Source organism: Pristiophorus japonicus, chromosome 26 (assembly GCF_044704955.1).
Source record: "Pristiophorus japonicus isolate sPriJap1 chromosome 26, sPriJap1.hap1, whole genome shotgun sequence".
Classification (NCBI taxonomy): domain Eukaryota; kingdom Metazoa; phylum Chordata; class Chondrichthyes; family Pristiophoridae; genus Pristiophorus; species Pristiophorus japonicus.
The window spans coordinates 3,731,448-3,745,644 of NC_092002.1; the positions used below are offsets into that span (position 1 = coordinate 3,731,448).

Below are 14,197 nucleotides of genomic sequence, written 5' to 3' on the forward strand. Positions count from 1 at the left end.
GCCCCTCCGACAGTGCGGTGCTGCCTCAGTACTGCCCCTCCGACAGTGCGACGCTCCCTCAGCACTGCCCCTCCGACAGTGCGGTGTTCCCTCAGTACTGCCTCTCCGACAGTGCGGCACTCCCTCAGTACTGCCCCTCCGACAGTGCGGTGTTCCCTCAGTACTGCCCCTCCGACAGTGCGGCGCTCCCTCAGTACTGCCCCTCCGACAGTGCGGCGCTCCCTCAGTACTGCCCCTCCGACAGTGCAGCACTCCATCAGTACTGCCCCTCCGACAGTGCGGCGCTCCCTCAGTACTGCCCCTCCGACAGTGCAGCTCCCTCAGTACTGCCCCTCCGACAGTGCAACTCCCTCAGTACTGCCCCTCCGACAGTGCGGCGCTCCCTCAGTACTGCCCCTCCGACAGTACGGCGCTCCCTCAGTACTGCCCCTCCGACAGTGCAGCTCCCTCAGTACTGCCCCTCCGACAGTGCGGCACTCCCTCAGTACTGCCCCTCCGACAGTGCAGCTCCCTCAGTACTGCCCCTCCGACAGTGCGGCACTCCCTCAGTACTGCTCCTCCGACAGTGCGGCACTCCCTCAGTACTGCCCCTCCGACAGTGCGGCATTCCCTCAGCACTGCACTGGGAGTGTCAGTCTGGTTTATGTGCTCTAGTCCCTGAGTGGGACTTGAACCCACAACTTTCAACAACAATCGGTTAATTCAGCACAGATTCCACAAACTGAAAAACAAATTATAGGGTGACTGTGCTGTTGAACCATTGCACATTTGAAAGGCCAAATTTCCTCTCAGTCGTGTTGAGGGGCGACGGTTTTGTTGAGTGAGTGTAACTCATACTTGCTTGTCTTGTCTGCAGTAAACACACTCGAGGTACAACGATTAATGAGCCACAATTCAATCTCAGCAAACAAAATCTGTTAACAATTTTCCCTAATGGTTTTGTTGATGACAAACATTCTCTGTTATTCTGACCTCGAAGAAAATTACCCTGCTCGGGGCCTTAAGCAGAAATCTAACGACAGGGATAAGTATTATCACAGAGTATTTCTCCAAGCACCACTGTGTTTCTAGACTTGACTATTCCAACGCACTCCTGGCTGGCCTCTCACATTCTGCCCGCCGTAAACTAGAGGTGATCCAAAACTCGGCTGCCCCGTGTCCTAACTCGCACCCAGTCCCGCTCACCCATCACCCGCTGTGCTCGCTGCCCCGTGTCCTAACTCGCACCCAGTCCCGCTCACCCATCACCCCCTGTGCTCGCTGCCCCGTGTCCTAGCGCGCACCGAGTCCCACTCACCCATCACCCCCTGTGCTCGCTGACCTACATTGGCTCCCAGTTAAGCAATGCCTCGATTTCAAAATTCTCATCCTCGTTTTCAAATCCCTCCATGGCCCTCGCCTCTCCCTATCTCTGTAATCTCCTCCAGCCCCACAATCCCCCCCGAGATCTCTGCGCTCCTCTAATTCTGCCCTCTTGCGCCTCTCCGATTATAATCGCTCCACCATCGGTGGCCGTGCCTTCTGTTGCCTGTGCCCCAAGCTCTGGAACTCCCTCCCTAAACCTCTCCGTCTCTCTCTCCTCTTTTAAGTTAAACCTTAAAACCTACCTCCTTGACAAAGCTTTTGGTCACCTGTCCTAATGTCTCCTTATGTGGCTTGATGTCAAATTTTGTCTGACAATGGTCCTGAGAAGCGCCTTGGGACGTTTTACTATGTTAAAGGCGCTATATAAATTCAAGTTGTTGTTCGCCTGGAGAGATATGGGTCTCCCACACACTTCACAATGGGTCACTATACAGACACAGGCTCCGTTCCCCAGATTCCCCAATACCCATTGGTCCCCTACCACCTATAGATGTCAGGTTTGGCTCGGTGGGTAGCATTCTTGCCTCTGAGTAAGACATGGGTTCAAGTCTCCCTCTAGAAATCTGAGCACATAATCTAGGCTGACATTCCCCATGCAGTACTTAGGGGGTGTTCCTTAAAAATAATCTTACTAATATCAGTTAACATGCAAGTACAGCAAGCCATTAAGAAAGCAAATGGTACATTGGCCTTTATTACAAGAGGATTTGAATATAAGTAAATATGTCTTACTGCAATTATATAGGGCCTTGGTGTGCACAGTTTTGGTCTCCTTACCTAAGGAAGGATATACTTGCCATTGAGGGAGTGCAGCGAAGGTTCACCAGATTGATTCCTGGGATGGGGGGATTGTCCTATGAGGAGAGATTGAGTAGACTGGGCCGATATACTCTATGGAGTTTAGAAGAATGAGAGGTGATCTCATTGAAACATACAACATTCTTACAGGGCTTGACCGTGTAGATGCAGGGAGGATGTTTCCCTCCGGGCTGCGGAGTCTAGAACCAGGGGTCACAGTCTCAGGATAAGGGGTCGGCCATTTAGGACTGAGATGAGGAGAAACTTCTTCATTCAGAGGGTGGTGAATCTTTGGAATTCTCTGCCCCAGAGGGCTGGGGAGGCTCAGTCGCTGAGTATATTCAAGACACAGATCGATAGATTTTTGGATATTAATGGAATCGGGGGATATGGGAACAGTGCAGGAAAGTGTTGAGGTCGAAGATCAGCCGTGATCTCATTGAATGGCGGAGCAGGCTCGAGGGGCCGAATGGCCTGCTCCTGCTCCTAATTCTTATGTTCTTATGTGATATCCCCTCTCAACTAATATCAATCCAGCTCCATCTGAGAACTGTCGAATAACCCTGGAATAACTCCCTTCTCGTTATCACGTCTAACCTTGAAGCATTTTAGAAACTGGAACAAAGTCATTGGACCCAACCCGTTAATAGATGGACCACCTCCCCCTCCCCCACCCTATATTCCCTCAATCCCGTCTCCCTCCCGAGCTGCATTTGATGACCTTGTGCTGACTGTTCCTGCTGATCGCACTCTCTCTGGTAATTAGTTCCACAAACCTTTTGGGTTGAAAAGTTCCATCCCAATTTCCTCCTGATCTCCGACTTCCTCATTTCTAACCCGTGTCCTCGATATTTGAACCTGTTCGGTCACCGCAAGGGGATAATGAGCTTGGATTCACTTCTACAATCCCGTTTCGCGACCTTCACTCGCACGCTGGGATCCTGCTCTGGGCCAGACCCTCAATCAATAATAAATGGACAGGAGACCTAACTCCCTACCTGTTGTGGGGAGGTTGTCCCCTCAATCACACTGTGAGCCGCAGTGTGTTCCATCAGGCCAGGCTATCTCAGCCGACGCGGAAGATAATTATCGGTAATGGAGAGCCGCTCATCGATAAACCAGAGCTACCGACAGTCCAGTCCCTTGCGATCTGAAACACTTAGAGAGCGGGGTTAAGGATTTAATTAACTTAAGCTCTTGTGGCCTAACCATCTTGGATCAAAAGCTACGTAGCCAGAAGTCGCAACTCTCGGACAACTGCAGGGGTACAGGGGTATCGGAAAACGTCACCAATCGAATGATCAGAAGCTGTGTCGCTAACTCTAGTTAGGCACACAACACGGCAAAAGGGACAGACAAGGTCACACGGCCAATCGAAGCCCATCCCTCCAGGAGTCTAAATCTCCCAACAGCCCGATTGGCCTGGGTTTTTATCTGGTTTTTGCCTCTCCCGGGAGATCACATGGCTCCGGTTGGGGAGGAGTGTAGAATGTTTCAGTGTAAGGGATGTCGCAGTTGTGTGAGGCGGACTGGTTGGGCTGGGTGCTCTCTTGCCTTTCTGCCATTGTTCATTGTTGATAGGTTTATATGTAACCTTCAGGGCTGCTGACCGAGGGCCGTGTGGCTCTTTGTCGGCCGGCGTGGACACGATGGGCCAGAATGGCCTCCTTCTGCGCTGTAAATTTCTATGTTTCTCTGTGTTTATATAGCGCCGTTAACGTCCCAAGCACTTCACACGAGTGATTATCAAAGAAATTTGACACCAAGCCACATACTTGCTGCAGCTGCACAGGGCCTTGGTGAGGCCTCACCTGGAGTAGTGTGTTCGGTTTTGGTCTCCCAGTCTGAGGAAGGATGTTCTTGCTATTGAAGGTTCACCAGACTGATTCCAGGGATGGCTGGGCTGTCATATGAGGAGAGACTGGATCAACTGGGCCTTTATTCACTGGCGTTTAGAAGGATGAGAGGGGATCTCATAGGAACATATTAGATTCTGACGGGACTGGACAGGTTAGGTGCGGGAAGAATGTTCCCGATACTGGGGAAGTCCAGAACCAGGGGTCACAGTTTAAGGATAAGGGGTAAGCCATTTAGGACTGAGATGAGGAGAAACTTCTTCACTCAGAGAGTTGTTGACCTCTGGAATTCCCTGCCGCAGAGAGTTGTTGATGCCAGTTCATTGGATATATTCAAGAGGGAGTTAGATATGGCCCTTACGGCTAAAGGGATCAAGGGGTATGGAGAGAAAGCAGGAAAGGGGTACTGAGGGAATGATCAGCCATGATCTTATTGAATGGCGGTGCAGACTCGAAGGGCCGAATGGCCTGCTCCTGCACCTATTTTTTATGTTTCTATGTTTCTATCAGGAGATATTGGGGCAGTACCAAAAGCTTGGTCAAAAAGGTAGATTTTAAGGAGCATCTTGAATGAGGAGAGAGAGAGGCGGAGAGGTTTAGGGAGGGAATTCCAGAGCTTGGGGCTCAGGCAACAGAAGGCACGGCCACCAATGGTGGAGCGATGTAAATCGGGGGATGGGCAAGAGGCCGAATTGGAGGAGGGCAGAGATCTCGGAGGGTTGTGGGGCTGGAGGCGATTACAGAGATAGGGAGGGTCAGTACTGAGGGAGCGTCGCACTGTCGTAGGGGCAGTGCTGAGGGAACGCCGCACTGTCGGAGGGGCAGTGCTGAGGGAACGCCGCACTGTCGGAGGGGCAGTGCTGAGGGAGTGCCACACTGTCGGAGGGGCAGTACTGAGGGAGCGCCGCACTGTCGGAGGGGCAGTACTGAGGGAGCGCTGCACTGTCGGAGGGGCAGTGCTGAGGGAGCGCCCCACTGTTGGAGGGGCAGTACTGAGGGAGTGCCGCACTGTCGGAGGGGCAGTACTGAGGGAGCGCTGCACTGTCGGAGGGGCAATACTGAGGGAGTGCTGCACTGTCGGAGGGGCAGTACTGAAGGAGTGCCGCACTGTCGGAGGGGCAATACCGAGGGAGCGCTGCACTGTCGGAGGGGCAGTACTGAGGGAGTGCTGCACTGTCGGAGGGGCAGTGCTGAGGGAGCGTCGCACTGTCGGAGGGGCAGTACTGAGGGAGTGCTGCACTGTCGGAGGGGCTGTGCTGAGGGAGCGTCGCACTGTCGGAGGGGCAGTACTGAGGGAGCGCCGCACTGTCGGAGGGGCAGTACTGAGGGAGCGCTGCACTGTCGGAGGGGCAGTGCTGAGGGAGTGCTGCACTGTCGGAGGAGCAGTACTGAGGGCGCGCCGCACTGTAGGAGGGGCAGTACTGAGGGAGCGCCGCACAGTTGGAGGGGCAGTACTGAGGGAGTGCCGCCCTGTCGGAGGTGCCGTCTTTCGGATGAGACGTTAAACCGAGGCCCCGTGTGCTCTCTCAGACGGATGTAAAAGATCCCATGGCACTATTTTGAAGAAGAGCAGGGGAGTTCTCCCCGGTGTCCTGGGGCCAATATTTATCCCACAATCAACATCACTAAAAACAGATTATCTGGTCATTATCACATTGCTGTGTGTGGGAGCTTGCTGTGCGCAAACTGTCTGCTGCATTTCCCACATTACAACAGTGACCACACTCTAAAAGTACTTCATTGGCTGTAAAGCGCTTTGGGGCATCCAGTGGTGGTGAAAGGTGCTATAGAAATGCAAGTCTTTCTGATCAATTTTCAATAAATGATCGCATTAAAGCATGGGAGTAAATGTTATATTTATAGACATGAAGTCATCAGGGGGAAACTGGCAGCACAAACTGAGAACAGCAAGGAGGAAACAGTGGTTTGTGGAGATGTGAATATCTCGGGTTTGCACTTGGATCCAAACCGCTGCCTGTGAAAAAGCCTGGGATTAAACTCCAAGAGTCAAGATTCTCTGAAACACAGCAAAGCGGAAATGTGACCAGGAAGGTCATCACCACTCCTGTGCCCCTGCCCACAGCCTCCCGCTCCCTTCCCTCCAAATCCCAGGGAGTGCCACACAGTCAGAGGGGCAGTACTGAGAGAGCATCGCACTGTCGGAGGGGCAGTACTGAGGGAGCGCTGCACTGTCGGAGGGGCAGTACTGAGGGAGCGCCGCACTGTCGGAGGGGCAGTACTGAGGGAGTGCCGCACTGTCGGAGGGGCAGTACTGAGAGAGCATCGCACTGTCAGAGGGGCAGTACTGAGGGAGCGCTGCACTGTCGGAGGGGCAGTATTGAGGGAGTGTCGCACTGTCGGAGGGGCAGTATTGAGGGAGTGTCGCACTGTCGGAGGGGCAGTACTGAGGGAGTGTCGCACTGTCGGAGGGGCAGTACTGTGGGAGCGCTGCACTGTCGGAGGGGCAGTACTGAGGGAGCGCCACACTGTTGGAGGTGCCATCTTTCGGATGAGACATTAAACCGAGGCCCCGTCTGCTCTCTCAGGTGGATGTAAAATATCCCATGGCACTATTTCGAAGAACAGCAGGGGAGTTCTCCCCGGTGTCCTGGGGCCAATATTTATCCCTCAAGCATCATCACTAAAAACAGGTAATCGGTCATTATCACATTGTTGTGTGTGGGAGCTTGCTGTGCGCAAATTGGCTGCTGCGTTTCCCACATTACAACAGTGATTACACTCCAAAAGTGCTTCATTTGTTGTAAAGCGCTTTGGGACATCCATTGGTCATGAAAGGCGCTATATAAATGCAAGTCTGTCTTTCTCCCTTTCTGCCCAGGGCTGATTTAGTATCTCAACGAACACCCCCCGCCCCACGGATGTGATTGGATCCGAGTCCTGCCTTGGTGTGCATTCCACAGTGTGGTGCACCTCGAGTGACTCATGTTTGGCCCAGTCTAAAGAGCCCCTCCCTCTCTCTCTACTCCCCTCCAGCCCCCCGCCCCGAGATGTCTGCGCTCCTCTAATTCTGCCCTCCTGAGCATCCCTGATTACAAGAACATAAGAACATAAGAAATAGGAGCAGGAGTAGGCCATACGGTCCCTCGAGACTGCTCCGCCATTTAATAAGATTATGGCTGATCCGATCATTGACTCAGCTCCACTTCCCCGCCCGCTCCCCATAACCCCTTATCGTTTAAGAAACAGTCTATTTCTATCTTAAATTTATTTAATGTCCCAGCTTCCACAGCTCTCTGAGGCAGCGAATTCCACAGATTCACAACCCTCTGAGAAGAAATTTCTCCTCATCTCAGTTTTAAATGGGCGGCCCCTTATTCTAAGATCATACCCTCTAGTTCTAGTCTCCCCTATCAGTGGAAACATCCTCTCTGCATCCACCTTGTCAAGCCCCCTCATAATCTTATACGTTTCAATAAGATCACCTCTCATTCTTCTGAATTCCAATGAGTAGAGGCCCAACCTACTCAACCTTTCCTCATAAGTCAACCCCCTCATCCCCGGAATCAACCGAGTGAACCTTCTCTGAACTGCCTCCAAAGCAAGTATATCCTTTCGTAAATATGGAGACCAGAACTGCACGCAGTATTCCAGGTGTGGCCTCACCAATACCCTGTATAACTGTAGCAAGACTTCCCTGCTTTTATACTCCATCCCCTTTGCAATAAGGGCCATGATTCCATTGGCCTTCCTGATCATTTGCTGTACCTGCATACTATCCTTTTGTGTTTCATGCACAAGTGTCCCCAGGTCCCACTGTACTGCAGCACTTTGCAATCTTTCCCCATTTAAATAATAACTTGCTCTTTGATTTTTTTCTGCCAAAGTGCATGACCTCACACTTTCCAAAATTATACTCCATTTGCCAAGTTCTTGCCACTCACTGAGCCTGTCTACGTCCTCCTGCATCCTCTTTATGTCCTCCTCACCCATTGCCCTTCCTTCCATCTTTGTATCATCAGCAAACTTGGTTATGTTCCCCTCTTTGAAGTTGTTAATATAAATTGTAAATAGTTGGGGTCCCAGCACTGATCCCTGCAGCACCCAACTCATTACTGATTGCCAACCAGAGAATGAACCATTTATCCCGACTCTCTATTTTCTGTTTGTCAGCCAATCCTCTATCCATGCTAATATATTACCCCCAACCCCGTGAACGTTTATCTTGTGCAGTAACTTTTTGTGTCAAATGCCTTCTGGAAGTCCAAATACATCACATCTACTGGTTCCCCTTTATCCACCCTGTTCATTACATCCTCAAAGAATTCCAGCAAATTTGTCAAACATGACTTCCCCTTCCTAAATCCATGCTAACTTTGCCTGACCAAATTTTGCTTTTCCAAATGTCCTGCTACTGCTTCTTTAACAATGGACTCCAACATTTTCCCAACCATAGATGTTAGGCTAACTGGTCTATAGTTTCCTGTTTTTTTCTGCCTCCTTTTTTTTTTTTAAATAGGGGCGTTACATTTGCACATTTGCAGTTTTCCAATCTGCTGGGACCTCCCCAGAATCCAGGGAATTTTGGTAAATTACAACCAATGCATCCACTATCCCTGCCGCTACTTCTCTTAAGACCCTAGGATGCAAGCCATCAGGTCCAGGGGATTTATCTGCCTTTAGTCCCATTATCTTACTGAATACCACCTCCTTAGTGATTGTGATTGTTTTAAGTTCCTACCCCCAATAGCCCCTTGACTATCCACTGTTGGAATATTGTTAGTGTCTTCTACTGTCAAAACTGACACAAAATACTTGGTTCGAGGTTCTGCCATCTCCATGTTCCCCATCACTAATTCCCCGGTCTTGTCCTCTAAGGGACCAACATTTACTTTAGCCACTCTTTTCCTTTTTATATACCTATAGAAACTCTTACTCTGTTTTTATATTTTGTGCTAGTTTACTTTCATAATCTATCTTCCCTTTCTTAATCATTTTTTTTTTTAGTCATTCTTTGCTGGCTTTTAAAAGCTTCCTAATCTTCCATACCCCCACTAGTTTTGGCCACTTTGTACGCCCTTGTTTTTAAAATCGGAGACCGTCCTTTATTTCTTTAGTTAGCCACGGACGGCTATCTTTTCTCTTACACCCTTTCCTCCTCACTGGAATATATTTTTCTTGAGAGCTGTGAAATATCTCCTTAAAAGGTACACCACTGTTCATCAACCGTCCCACATTTTAATCTATTTTCCCAGTCCACTTTACCCAACTCTGCGCTCATACCTTCATAGTCTCCTCTATTTAAGCTTAGTATGCTGGTTAGAGATCCAACTTTCTCACCCACCATCTGAATTTGAAACTCAATCATGCAATGATCAGTCATTCAAGGGGATCCTTGACTAGGAGATTGTTTATTAATCCTGTCTCATTACACAGGATCAGATCTAAGATAGCCTGCCTCCTGGTTGGTTCCATTACATACTGCTCAAGGAACCTGTCCCTTACGCACTCTATGAACTCTTCCTCAAGGCTACCCTGACCAATTTGATTTGTCCAATTAACATGGAGGTTAAAATTACCTTGCTGTTTCTTTTTACAAGCCCCCACTATTTACTGGCTTATGTTCCCACCAACAGAGTTGCTACTGTTAGGAGGCCTATAGACTACGCCCACCAGTGACTTTTTCCCCTTATTGTTCCTGATCTCCACCCAAACTGTTTCAACACCCTGATCCTTTGAGCCAATATCATTTCTTACTATTGCAGTGATTCCATCCTTTATCAACAGAGCTACCCCACCTCCTTTTCCTTTCTTTGTGTCCTTCCAAATTGTCCAATACCCCATATTTAATTTCCAGTCCTGGTCACCTTGCAACCACATCTCTAATGGCTATCAGATCATACCCATGTCATCTCAATTTATGTTGTCTAACTCATCTATTTTGTTACAAATGCTACGTGCATTTAGACAAAGTGCCTTTAAGTTTTTTTTTTTAAACCTATATTTCCTCTCCTTCAAACTCACTTTCTTTATCTTTGCTTTCTAATTTTCACTTTTCTCCTCTCCCTACTGAATCAACTCTCAGGTTCCATCCCCCTGCCAAGTTAGTTTAAACCCTCCCCAACAGCACTAGCAATCCCCGCGAGGATATTGGTCCCGGCTCCATTGAGGTGCAACCCGTCCGGCTTGTACAGGTCCCACCTCCCCAGAAACGGTCCCAATGCCTCAGGAATCTAAAGCCCTCCCACCTGCACCATCTCCAGCCGCACATTCATCTGCTCCATCTTCCTATTCTTGTACTCACTAGCTCATGGCACTGGGAGTAATCTGGAGATTACTACCTTGGAGGTCCTGCTTTTTAATCTCTCTCCTAGCTCCCTAAACTCTGCCTGCAGGACCTCATCCCTCTTCCTACCCATGTCATCGGTCCCGATATGGACCACGGCCTCTGGCTGTTCCCCCAGAATTCCCTGCAGCCACTCAGTACAATCGCTCCACCATCGGTGGCCGTGCCTTCTGTTGCCTGGGCCCCCAAGCTCTGGAACTCCCTCCCTAAACCTCTCCGCCTCTCTTTCCTCCTTTAAGACGCTCCTGAAAACCAACCTCTTTGACCAAGCTTTTGGTCACCTGCGCTAATTTCTCCTTATGCAGCTCGGTGTCAAATTCTTTCTCTCGCAACACTCCTGTGAAGCACTTTGGGATGTTTCACAACGTTAAGGTGCTATATAAATGCAGGTTATTGTTGACCACACTCAAAGCAAAGAAATCCCCGAGTCAGTGGAAATCTTTAATGTAAACAATGAAACACAGTGGAAAAAAACATTTATATATTTGGCAAAATATGGAAAATAATTTCCGTTAAAGCTTATTGTGGAATGGCACAGGGCGATCGAACCAAGTGTGTCTCAGTTCCTCCCACGCTCCAATAACGTTGAAAGAATGTTTAAAACAATGTTCCCAGAGTGGAGCCTGTCGGCCTGGTGTGTGTCCCCACCACCATGAGGCATCTGCCCACCGCCAGTGTCCTACTGTCTCACCGGTTCCACCGATCCTGGCTTCGGCACAAGCACCTTGTGCAGGCCCTGCAACTTAGTCAGCAGCTCGCTGATGAATTCCTAAAAAAAAGGAACACATAATATTACACAAGGACATAAGAAATAGGAGCAGGAGTCGGCCATTTGGCCCCTCGAGCCTGCTCCGCCATTCAATAAGATCATGACTGATCTGATCATGGACTCAGCTCCACTTCCCACCCGCTCCCCATAACCCTTCACTCACTCATCGCTCAAAAATCTATCTCCACCTTAAATATATTCAATGACCCAGCCTCCACAGCTCTCTGGGGCAGAGAATTCCACAGATTTATGACCCTCAGAAGAAATTCCTCCTCATCTCAGTTTTAAATGGGCGGCCCCTTATTCTGAAACTATGCCCCCTAGTTCTAGATTCCCCCACGAGGGGAAACATCTTCTCTGCATCCACCCTGTCCAGCCCCCTCAGAATCTTACACCTTTCAATAAGATCCCCTCTCATTCTTTTAAACTCCAATGGGTACAGGCCCAACCTGCTCATCCATTTTTAAAAATAAATTGCACAAGGCAGCTGTGGTAACACAGGGTAGCACGACAAAAATAACGGCATTTATATAGCGCCTTACCCAGTCATTAAAGCATCTCACAAACACCTCACACAATGAATAACTTTGAAAACAATGATTTGCATTTAAATAGCACCTTTCCCTACCTCAGGACCACCCAAAGTACTTTTTAAAACTGCTGTAATGTGGGAAACGCAGCAACCAATTTGCCTCAGCACTGCCCCTCCGACAGCGCGGCGCTCCCTCAGCACCGCCCCTCCGACAGTGTCGGCCGAGATTATGGGCTCAAGTCTCTGGCATGCAATGGTGGCACAGTAGAGTATCAGTGTGCCACTGCAGGAGGGACAGCACTTGCCCCATGTGCTATATTTGGAGCTCCGGTTCATGCTTGCGTGTTAGAATATTGCGGACAGGAATTTAACACAAACACATTAACCGCTACATTAGAAATAGCCAAAAATGGGAATTAAACTCTTGAGCGTCTAAAGCAAACCTTGGTGTAGGCTCTAGGGGGCCTAAAGGGAGAGCGGATGTGAATAAAGTGATGCCTGATCCAGTCGTTCTGTTTGCCTGAATGTACTGTGATCCAATGTTCCCTCTAGTTTATATTGTAGGTGAGCGGTCCCTTTAAATTTGCTGCACGGTGTCTTTTCCAGCGTTACAGCTGGTAAGCGGCCTCTGTAGGAACCCCCTCCCCACCCCACCCCACCTCCGATCCCTGCGGGGCCGCACAGCTTAGGGGGAAAACATTTGTTCGACGAGCACTGAAACAGCAGGAATCATTACGAGAGACAGTGCACCCGCTCCAACAAACACTCGGTCTCGGCTCAGGTCTGTGGGTAGGCTGGAGTTCTGCGATGGGAGATCCTTCACTGGTTTGGGGTTTTGGGGCGAGGGAAGGTGCAAGGGGCAGGGGTCAGGGGGCAAGGCACACACGGATCACTAACACACAGTGTACGCGCTTTGTTTACACACCAGCAGCCAGTTGTTTGTGGAGATTAAACCAATCACATGGCGACCAACATTCAGTTTCCATGTGTTACTCAGACTGTACCAGTGTTTACAGTCCCAGCTCCCGCACCCAGCAGAAGGTCGTGGGTTCAGTCCCACTCCAGGGACATGAGTACATAAATCTAGGCCGACACTCCCGGGGGGGGGGGGCACGCTGAGGGAGCACCGCACCGGCGAAGGAGCCGTTAAACCGGGGTCCCTTCTGCTCTCAGGTAGACGTAGAAGATCCCACAGCACTATTTCGAAGACTTCTCCTTGGTGTTCTGCCCAATATTTAACCCTCAAATCAACATCACTAAAAAAAACAGATCATCTGGTCATTATCACATTGATCTTTGTGGGAGCTTGCTGTGCGCAAACTGTCTGCCGCGTTTCCTACATTCCAACAGTGACTGCACTCTGTTCTTCATCGGTTGTAAAGTGCATTGGGAAGCCCTGCGGTTGTGACAGGCGCTATTTGAATGCAAGTCTGTTCATTTCCTGGAGGTGCTGACTCTCAACCAGAGTGGGCGTTCTTCATATCCAAGGCGAGAGCATGAATTTTGGCAGATTTTTTGACCAATCCCAATCCTGCCTTCCTCAGACATCCACATTGTAGTGTTTGGGGAGCAGGAACCCTGGTTATTGTCTCCCCCATTCCTGGGCCAGGGGCTAAGGGACCACGGCAGTTCTCCACAGGCTGCTTTGCGGAGGTCCGCGAATGCAGCAAGGTGGGGAACAATTCTGGGACACTAGTCAGTCGGAGTTAATACGAGGCCGACAGGAGGGCCAGTGTGTTTTTGACCTCACCAAGGGATATCAGCACTAAAGACTAGAATCGCTTTGCCATCCAGTGTCGGCAAGAAGCACTCCCAGGGTTAGACATCACAAGGCCGCGATCCTCCAATTCTGGCCCCGTGCGCATACCGCATTTTTATCCCTCCACCATTGGCGGCCGTGCCTATAGCTGGCTAGTCCGAGCTCTGGAACTCCCTCCCTAAACCACACCGTTCTCCAAGCCGCTGCTTAAAACCAAGCTCTTTGACCAAGCTTTCGGTCACCTGCCCGAATATCTCCTGTGGCTCGAGGTCAAATTTTGTCTGATAATCGCTCCTGTGAAGCACGTTGGGACGTTTTACTCTGCAACAAGTCCCTCGCTTCCCATCCGGTCCACCCTTCAGTGCGTGAACAGCTGAACCTGCAAGGTCGACAGTACAAAGCAGAGTCTGTGCCAGGTTAGGTATCTCAGCCAGTGCAGGAGGAGCTACAATGGGTTGCACACCCCCAGGTTAAAAAACGGGCGATGGGCCAGGTTTCCGGGTCCAACTATTCTATCCTGGATAAACTTTCAGCCATGAGCGAGCCCCGAACTCCAGGAAGTGGGTTGGGAGTTTTCTACTCATGACTCTTGCTTCCAAAAAGGGACAAAAGTTCCTTTGAGCTTTGGCTAACCATATAGGGCTTTGTGCCTCGAGGCACTCGAGAATGATTTCCAGGCAAGGATATTCCAACGATATCAACAAATGCCCATCTCATAACCTCATAAAACCAGTTCGAAAATAAGCATAATTAAACAACGCACTTCACATGAAAAAGAAGTCATGGAGAGATGTCAAGTGGGATTTAATTTAAC

At 49.8% G+C, this 14,197-nt stretch overlaps 1 protein-coding gene across 1 annotated transcript in view; it reads right to left on the reverse strand.

Moving 5' to 3' along the window:
* Window positions 1-10,760: 10,760 nt before the first annotated feature.
* The window catches only part of LOC139239059 (protein phosphatase 1 regulatory subunit 14A-like), a 29,586-nt gene continuing 26,149 nt past the window's right edge, over window positions 10,761-14,197 (reverse strand). The window contains exon 4 of the mRNA XM_070867565.1: window positions 10,761-11,092. Coding sequence (XP_070723666.1) covers window positions 11,003-11,092 — 90 coding nt within the window. The 3' untranslated portion in view covers window positions 10,761-11,002. The remainder of the gene's footprint in view (window positions 11,093-14,197) is intronic.